The sequence below is a fragment of the Punica granatum genome, chromosome 8 (assembly GCF_007655135.1).
Source record: "Punica granatum isolate Tunisia-2019 chromosome 8, ASM765513v2, whole genome shotgun sequence".
NCBI classification, from domain to species: Eukaryota; Viridiplantae; Streptophyta; class Magnoliopsida; order Myrtales; family Lythraceae; genus Punica; species Punica granatum.
The window spans coordinates 24,951,536-24,961,686 of NC_045134.1; the positions used below are offsets into that span (position 1 = coordinate 24,951,536).

General features: G+C 37.7%; 1 protein-coding gene across 1 annotated transcript; it reads right to left on the reverse strand.

The window, feature by feature from the left end:
• Window positions 1-79: 79 nt before the first annotated feature.
• Window positions 80-5,352, reverse strand: LOC116188372 (monoacylglycerol lipase). The gene is made up of 7 exons (XM_031517679.1): window positions 4,173-5,352; window positions 3,080-3,118; window positions 2,915-2,985; window positions 1,521-1,585; window positions 1,322-1,411; window positions 1,091-1,183; window positions 80-740 (listed from the first exon to the last, which is right to left on the reverse strand). The coding sequence occupies exons 1-7, from the start codon at window positions 4,817-4,819 to the stop codon at window positions 333-335; spliced, it is 1,413 nt and encodes a 470-aa protein (XP_031373539.1). The 5' UTR covers window positions 4,820-5,352; the 3' UTR covers window positions 80-332.
• Between the last annotated feature and the right edge of the window lie 4,799 nt (window positions 5,353-10,151).

The window sequence follows — 10,151 nt, forward strand, 5'->3', positions numbered from 1 at the left end:
ATCTGGGAAGACATTCGTGTTGCATTTTAGTTTTCGGGTCAGAGTTCGGTGAATTACGAGCCGAATCCCACTCGAGAAATTCGCAAGCGTTAACGCTTAAATTATGAACAATGGTAGTTTGTCATTCAGTTGAAATGATTGATCGGGGTACAGGTTCCGTTCCCGGGGTAGTTCCGGAGATCAAATTGGAAAAGCAAGCAATTAATTGATGCCAAAGGTCTTCAACATCAGAAGATCCTGAATCTGTCTCTTATTATTCAGCCTCTCCCGTCAATCCGATCTACTCAGCCTGCGCAATTTCCATTTCCATATACAGACTTCTCAGGCCTGCGCTAATTCTGTACCCTGGAGTTGAGCCACTGGATTATGTCCGCTGCAATGGCTTCCTTCTCAGGCTCAAAGAGCAGATCATGCAGATACCCTTCAAACAGTCTGATTGTCTTATCAGCTGATGAGGCTTCCTCATACAGCTTCAAGGAGCCCTCTGGGTCGGTCACGTTGTCTGCTGTTCCGTGGAGGACTAGGAATGGGACTCTCAGTTGTGTTATATTCCGCTGCAAGAAAGAGGCGATCCTGAGGATCTCATAGCCCGTCCGGACCCGTATCGAACCTGTGTAAACAAGTGGGTCCGAATACTTGGCCACAAGTGCACTTGGGTCTCTTGACACCGGCATACCCTTCTTGTTTGCAGCCCCAACCTGGTATCTTGGAAAAAAAAATGAGACAATGGGAGCAAGCACCTGCGATTCCAAGAAAGAGGTAAACTTTAGAGAAAAATTCCATAATGTCTAGACATTTTTTTTTTTTCGAAACAAGAGAGGCCCATGAGCCTAATATCCTAGTAAAAAGGGCAGAGATAATCCCACAACGAGTATCGAACCTGAAACATGTTGGTATCACCCTCTTTGATTAATACCTTGAGGTTAGATACAAAACGTATTTTCCTAAAACTGTTTTAAGACCCACGTTTGCTAGTATGGGTTTAAAAATGGTGATAAACATTTCAAACCCCATTATTAGAAACACTTCAAAAGATCAATTCTCCTGAAAGATTCCAGTTGAAAAGAAACTACTACATCATAGCACTAACCGCATAAATTGGATGAGATGGCTGAACTCCTACTGCAGGTGAAGTTAGCACCAAACCAGCTAGACGAGCCTCGATTTTTGGGTCAAGAGCAGCCTATATGCATTAGAACAATTTTACATTAGAGAAATTGAAGTCCAACATTCTAATTATCCATCAAACAAATGTATGATGAGTTCGGTTCAGTAAACAGAACAAACATTGGGCCTTAAAGATGGATTTTTTTTTTTTTACCTTCAAAATAATAGCTGCCCCTGTGGAGTGGCCGAAGCAAAAACACGGAAGGCCGGGATTGTCAGCTAACACTTTCTCAAGGAATAGTTTCTACGAGTGAAAAGAAAAATGAGAACAAGAAAATTTAGACACAGTCTCAGCCTAAATATATGAATTTCAACCAAAAAATTCACAATGTTTTTGTTTATGTTAAACTTACCAAATCATTCACCGCAATATCAAGAGAATGAACATATGCATGTAGCCCATCACTTCCACCGTGTCCTGGCAAAAAGAGCAGTCGAACAAAGCTTGCTTAGAACAAATCACAATGCAGCATTTCATTATGAAAGTTGAGTTATCATTTACCAAGTTTTCACGCTCAGTTATATATTTCTTTTGGATTCAACATCGTTTCGTTCAGAAAAGGAGAAAAACAAGTCAGGTGCAAATTTCCACTTCAATAAAGGAGAGGTAATTCATTATATGACTATACTAAATAATCCACTGCATAGAAATGAAGACGACAACAGAGGCTGATGGTGACAATAAAAACTTTTTTTCCCCCTTTCTTTGGGGTTCCGAACATAGTTTTTCCATAAAATGTGGTATATGCTTACACATGGGACGGGCTTTGCACAGCATCCGAAATGGAATACTCATTTTTCCTGCAACATCCAAATTAGACGCATTGTTGAAGCAGTACACAATCTAAGCTATGCAGAGCAATAAGAAACAATAGGTGGTTTTTCTCTTCCGTGTAAAAGAAAAACTATGCCGACTCTTTCTGCTAAATAATACTTTGAAGTTGATTTGGGAGATTTTGCGACTGCAAGTATTCTCTACTTCCTATTAATCAAAGAAACCAACTTTTTCAAACGTTGTTGCTCCTTCCTAACAGGGAAAATAAGAGCACAAATTGTTGTCTCAAGTTTTGACATCCTGTCTAGGAGGAAGGAAACTTGGTCCAAGCAATCAAAAGAAGATCACAAAAACCGCACTTTGCAGGTTCCTCACACAAACAAAAACAATGAGCCATCTCCTCTCTTAGCTTTGGTAGGGACTTACAACTTGCAAACAGATGATTGTGAAGAGACCAAACATACTTAACGTCTGATGATCTTCCCCTTCCATCAGTAAAAATATATAGAGCCAATAATACTCATTATTATCAAATTATTGAGGAAGAATTCATCTACCAATCCAAGTAAGCCTGTATTCTGCTAAAGATTGAAAATTCCTATGATCCTATTCTTCTGTCTTCATTCTCCACAGATGTTCTATACAGGACCGTTGTTGGTACCAGAGATCCCCCAAAATTAGGAAAGAGATTCTCTATCGAAGCTCGATAGAGGCAGAAAACTGTCCTAAAGCAATATCACTTTATCGCTCATCATCAGTTACCTAAAGGTGTTAAAAAAGTAGTCCAGAGCAGGCTGATCTATCGAGCATTTTTCTTTATAAGACTTCAGCTAAACTCGGCCATTCATATCATAAGTAAAACATTTCGGAACCAGAGGGGAAAAAAGAATCGGTTCAACCTGTTTCTAAAGAGCTGCCTGATCATAAAATGAGTACTGTTATCTTTGAGCAAAAGAGATATTTTTAACTTACCGATCCAGTCCATGCCATAGACCTTAAATCCATTCGCATTCAACTTCTTAGCGAAATCACTATATCTGCCACTGTCATAACATACACCAAAGTCATCATCAGCACAAGCCAAGCAACAACCTTAAAACACAATTTTTAAACCAGAATTGGACATGAGAAACAAACCTGTGTTCATTCAGGCCATGTAAAAGAACAACCAATCCCCTGAAAAAGATGCACAGTAAGTACTTAGCCTCCACTCTAGGAAAGATATAACATCTTGTACCAATACTAACAGAGACAAACTACAGAAACAGAACATGGAAAACCATTACGAGAGGAAGTCATGGGACCAATTCTGTTCGAGATCTTGTCATAACTTAACTCATAGTAAAAATTCGTATGCAATAGTTGTCGTGATATTTTTCTCCATATCTGAACCAACCAGATATTCCTTAAATTTTATCATGCAGTATATCTTAAAAAAAAAATTATAGTCCTGAAGAGAATCTTCAATGTAAAATTGCCAATAAGATCATGACAGCTTCTATTTGGGGGCACGGAATGGGATAATATCCCTCGAGCATTGGAAGTCACTCCATACGTATGCAAGTATGGGACATAAGGTGGGGACTGAGGAGGGGACCAGATTATCATTGGTATTTATTTTCTTCCACCACATATATTAGGAAGAGAAACAGACAGATAAGAAATTGACAAGTTATTTCTAGAAGGATGTTCCAATTCCACTGCTCGTTGACATTAACAAGAAACTAAACAAATGCAGCTCATAATATTTATTCCTCAAAGTTCACAAATAGATCATTTTTTGTTTTATGTAAGTAATTAGATTCGAATTTACCATAGCATCTTTCTATCTTCTATTGAGATATACAAGGATGTGCGTTTGAAGTGCTTCAATGCAGCAAAATGGAGCAAGGTAATGAACACAAGAGACTCCGAATACCTAAACGGATATAATCCCGGCGTCTTAGTGAAAAAACATTATTGTCCAACTTCGCCTCATGGAGTGATCAATAACCCGCCAAGAGATAATGTCAAGTTTGCTGTTTAGATAAGAATACAGGACGATTTAATGATAGTAAGAATCAAGATTCAAGAATAGTAGCTGACACCAATTCGAGCGAGAAAAAAGAAATGCAGCATTCAAACCGTTCTGGTGCAAAGTAAAAGCTCAACGAATCGAAACCCGAAAGGATTCAGATTGTTTATAACTAAATTCAGGTGAACTATCCGGAAATCAACATTCCTCCATTACCTGATCTTAACATTAAGCGGAGTCCACGATTGCGTGAACAGGGTGTGGGATGTGTTGAATAGCGAAAATTCCCGGGCACAGTTTTTATCATCATCTTCTTGTATAACCCTCCGTTTCGCGAGAGCCCGCCTCGTGGCCACTTCCTGGTCGACCGCAGCTGCAGCTGCCTTCCACCACCGCGTTGGGACCCTGACGACGGCGCTGCTGCCTGGCCGCCAGGCAATCCCTCCGCTGCCCTCCGCCTGCTTCTTCTCATCCGGAGCCCCGGTGGCCTTGTCCACCACCCCGGAAGAAGCAGACGCCCGTTTCGGACGGCCACGGAATGGCATTAGCAGAAGCAGGATAAATGCATGAATTAGCATCATCAGGCTCCGCATGGCTCGGACCGAGAACAGGGCGCTTATCCGCCCGCTCGCGCCCGAGGTTAGTATCAGAGTCGAAGAGGCCGAGCTCGATCTCGCTTCCACAGCCATTACCGGTGTTGGAGGAACCTCCAGCAAGCTCACACCTTTATCTACCCCAAAAGATTGTTGACTCCTGGTGGGTGAGTAGCTGCTTATTTTCGCAGTAAATTGAGGCAAACTTGGAATTTGGTTGTTTGTACGGATCAAAGTTGAGGTCCCTCTCGCCGGTTTCACAACGAACATAAAACGACCAACTTGGATAAACAGAGACAGACCAAACTGGAAATGCCCCCAAAAGCGTGAAGAAAAAAAAAAACAAGTTTTCGATCAGACCCTTTTGCAAAGACGTTTCCAATTTGCAGGAACGAAGATGGGAAAAGGGAAAGACGGGGAAAAAAAAAAAGACAAGAAAACAAGACGAACAAAAGGGGAAACGGGTTCGTCTAAAATTAGACTGCGGGTCTGGGGAGGATCCCCTGCTAAAATTAGAGGGCTGAACAGCCCAGAAATTGGAAATCGGGGAGAACAGGGGGGAAATGTCAGCAAAATCTGTTCTTGCAGAGCAATGGAGCTTCTTGATGAATGTGGGGATGATTAGACGAAATGGGCAGTCTGTTTTCTTCGAGCCTGTGGACTATGGGGAAGAGGAATTCAATTTGGTACCGTCTGCTCTGTTTCGATTGCGTCTTCCCTTTTCCGAAGCTTTGGAGTTTACGTCCTCAGAAATGGATGGAGAGAGAGAGAGAGAGAGGAGACGAGGTTATTCCGCCGTATCTGTATCCGTATCCCTCTCTCTTTCTAGTAGCTTCTACGCTGGCTGGCAGGAGGATTCTTCAGGAATTCGACAGCTGTTTGGCTGTTTACGTTAACGTTATATAAAAGAAAATTTCAAAGCTTACTACAATGGAAATACATTTACTGTCGGTCCTCGTATTTTTTTTGTTTCATTAATGATGCCCCCAAACATTTTGAACTGAAAAAAATTACTTCGTAGACAAATATATAATTGGATACTTTTCCCTCAAATTTTCATTCTGCAAAATGGCCAAAAACCCTTGAAAAATTAAAATACAAGTTTGGAAGTTTCTTGCGATGGCTGAGAGTCATTGTACCCGACCTGATCAATGGTTTGGCACAAATAATAATAGATGATGAGCATTAACAATTATCATTTATAACAGATTTAGAGTAAAGACAAGCCTAAATGTTTTTTAGTCGAGACTGACGGCAATACCTAACCTAGTTGCTAGCAAATGATGACAAATAAATAATGTTTATCTATTGTGAACAAGTCGTGACTCGTCGTTTTGATGGAGAAATAAGTCCTTCAACTAAATCGAACTTTGGCACTACTAACATTGAGCTATCTTAGTTGTAGCCACTAGCCTTTTCATCACTATCTTCGTCCTTTGCAACAATTTCCAATGAGTTTGGTTACCAGTCAATTGTTATGGTTTCGGAATTTGGATTTTCATCATGGTTGTTTTATGTTTCTTATTTCTAATTATTTCTGGATAGTTTTTTGAGATTTTCAATAAATCTTTGGCCTTGTAATAAATTAGAGAGCCATTCTTTTGGTAAATATTGTGATCCTTGATACGACAATATAGGAAGTGAGTGAATCTTCTTCATTTTGAAGCTTGCGGATTTTGATACGCGGGAGCCCAAGTTCAGGGATGCAACTCTATGAGATCGGAAGTTTGAGGAGTGAGAGTTCAAAGGCATCATAGTTGGGGGATGAAGGTAAGAATTTTCCCAAGTAAATGCTCGGAATTAGGTGATTTTGTTCCATCATCGCAATTATCATTTGTTAATGATAATATTTTACAAAAAATGATATTCTTATTACTGGGAGAATCTCCCGAAATTGTAAATAATCTTTAGCATAAAATGAGGTGGTTGGTACGATTAGCGCATAAAATTACTATAATTGGTTGAATATTGAATAATATAAAACTGGACCAAATTTACTTAAACTATAAATCATTCAATCTGGTGCAGTTGATAACTTGTGACATGACCAAGATCGTACTTCGAGTTCATAGGTACACAACCTGATTGGAGCATCTTGCAGCGTATGATTCTATCTCACCAAAGAAAATTACGATTATGATAAACCAGTTGAGTTGAAAAATTCAGATTATCTCTTATCTTTAATAACGGAGATAAGGTTGATTAACTCTCTCTCTCTATATATATATATATATATATCTTTAAATAAACTAAATCTCTTGCACATTATGACATGTGACACTCCCATAATTTTGAATTTTTTTAAATTTTTAGGGAAGTGTGGGAAAAAAAGGTTTTTCTTTTTTTCTTTTCTCTTTTTAAACCAAGTTAATATGATGGAGAGGAATGGATTTAGGGTAGTGGTACAAAATGCCGACTCGAAAGTTTAGTTCGATTCGGTTCAAGGAAGATTGGTCCATTCAAGGAATAAAATTCTGTCATAATAGATTTTCTCCAATCACAAGACTCTCACTAGAAGCATTGTTTTAGGAGAATAAGTATTGAATCACCTAAAATCAACCCGTTAGTAAGAGCTCTATTTCAATTTATCACTAATTTGAATAGTCCCCTTATATTTAATGTTGAATTTTGGAAACGTCCTTATCTTTTTTTCACAAGCAGACCATAACCTGAGTAATATCTTTATTTTTTCCCATGAAATGCAAAGTTACACCGATTACATAATTCTTTTAATCAATATCGAACCCCCACAGCAAGTAAAGTGTGTGTATTAAAAATTAGTAGAACTCAAGACCTATTATATTTTGATCATAGTCTAATTAGAAACATTGAGAATTCAATTTAAGATTAACGCAGAAAAATATTAGCTTAAACCATATAAAATATTAATTAATACTTTCTTTTGAAAATCTTGAATTATTTAGTGTCGATCGAGAGTTTATAAGTGTTATACATAAATAGTTTTGTCATTAACTTCAATTATATTATATATATATATATATATGTAAAGTTGTTATTACTCAAACTATCAAGATAAAGCAAAAAAATTAGTAAGAAGATTTTCAAGTCCCGGGATCAAGCCGAAATAACTCTAATATATATATATGGCACGCGACTTGACGGCGTCTGATGTGGCGGGTGAACACGTGGCTTGTACGCGGCGACTTGCCGTAATCCAAGAAGGGTCGAAATCAATCAAGTGGCAGAAAGTGCGCCGCAAAACAGTGTCCCAAATTTTGATGGACACGTGGCGTGGATACATCGGTTCGCCTCCCCAAGTTTCTCTTGTGGTGACACGTGTAAGGCCAGTTGGGTTTTTCGGGTATGGTGGGTCCGGTTAAGTTGAACTCTTCCAGTTACCTCAATTCACTTTGCCATGTCTTCATCCCACGACGAAAATGAAGAAATTTTTTTATGGTCGACATCGTCGTCATTATTATTTTATATTTATATAATAAAGATTTCTTTTTTTTTAATAAATAACATCATATCCGGCGTTGGGTCAATTTCTTAAATTTACTTTATTCTTTAAAAATTTCTTAAAGTATCTTATTTCAAATCAGTCATGATAGAAAATCTAATTTGACGTGTTTTCTAGTATAATAACATGGGCTCAATAAAAAGTATTGTCACGTCAAATTTTGCACGGAAATTGACGGTAGTACATATTTGAAATAAAACTTACAAAATTTTTAAAAGATAGAATAAAATTGAGATAATCGTCAAAAGTTGAGATGTACGGTATTATTCTACCTCTCTTTCTTTTGCTAGAATTTTCATGAAAGAAGATTTTATTCCTAAGCTATCATTATAGTTTGTATAACCAAACATATTTGCCCCTCGAAGTAGCAGAATATTAATGTGAATCATAAAGATTAACTAGCTCTTATAGCCCGTGCATTGTGTGGAGTTTGTAATTTGTTAGTTTTAGTTAATATATAAACAATATTCTTTGTAAATAACATCTCTTGGCCATGTGAAAAGTTTATTGTTAAATCATAAGTTTAGAAAAAAAATACTTACTGGAACGTGCATAGGCATGAAGACCACACCTTTGCTCCCAACTTCACCCATTTGCATTGTGTACGGCCTGATCGGTGAAGTCTGATGGATAATATCGGTGAAGAGAAGAGAACGAAGGGTAAGAGGGGGAGGGGATGAGTTTTTTAGTCTTATTAACTGAGAAAAGAGCATTTTTAAGATGTCATTTTGAGAATTTGAAAAGATTGAAAAAAAATCATTTGACCATTCCATGCACGATATATATATTTTTTTGTTTTTTCTTTGGAATTGATCTTGGTAAGGCGGACGATTAATTATGAGCTAAGGGAATAGCTAAGGAAGTGACCGAGAAAATTACTTGTAAAGCTCCTGTCAAACGAACAAGGGCTCTTGTGAAGATAGTTTAAATTATTATATATCGATCGGCGGGGAGGGAACTCGCGAGACGCCGAGACTCCGACCTCCAGCTTTCTCCCCTGTCTTCCTCCTTCATGGTTTAATTTTTCTTTTTCTCATTTTTTTAAAATTTTCATAATATATTTTTTTTACGGAAAACCCCCCCTCAGGGCCCACCCAGCCTATCTTTGAGCACCACGCAACACATTGAAGTGCAACATTGGTAATTTTCGTCAAAATAAATGGAGAAATTGACGTCGCGTAAAACATGAAACGGACTAGCAATCTTGTGTATTTTCCTACAATTGTTTTTTTAAAAAAATCATGCAAAAAATAGAAAAAAAATGTAAGGTTTGTGTTTTTTAAATTATCCAATTTTTCATGGTCGGCATCATCATCGTTATTATTATATTTTTAGATAAATATTTCTTTCTTTTCTTTCTTTTTTTCTAGAACTTTAATAAAAGATTTTATTCGTAGGCTAACATTATAGTTTGTATCACTAGACTTATCTATTCCATGAACTTGCAATATATTCAGGTGAGTTGTAGAGATTTAATGAGTGGAAGCTCAAATACAATCCAATACCCAAAAAATATTTAATTTAATTGAAACTCAATTGATATATTTGGACATTCTAGTTGAAAATTTGCAGCAGAAGGAACAAAACCTAGTCACACGTAAGATTCTCGGGTTTATTTATGTATAGATACCTCTCGTATATCTCTAATTCAAAGAGCTCTCGTATATCTCTAATTCAAAGAGCGTGCTCAATCATATATGAGTGATTGTGACATTTCCATCTCGCTATTTGTTTTAAAAAAAAAAGAATTCCGGGAAGTCGTTGGATATATGATCTAATAGTCCGAGAGCACGATATATGTTGAGAAAACTTATATTAATTTGAACTATAGATTGATCCGCCAGCAGTGTTCTATCATAAGTTCGACACACGTGATTGTGGGAGAAAATGCAAATTTTAAAATGTGTGGACTGCCTAAAGTTGAATCTTCGAAGTTCACCCAACTCAGTACCGTGAATGGCAAATGGTGAAAGTTAATGGGCCGAGTCTAAACCAACGTGCAATCAAATGGCCCAATCATATTGGGCCTCAGTGTTCAGCCCATTTGAGCCAATCTTAAGCTTCATGGGCCTGTTAAAACAGAGCTGCAATGGACGATCAAGCCCATTGATAAATGTGTAT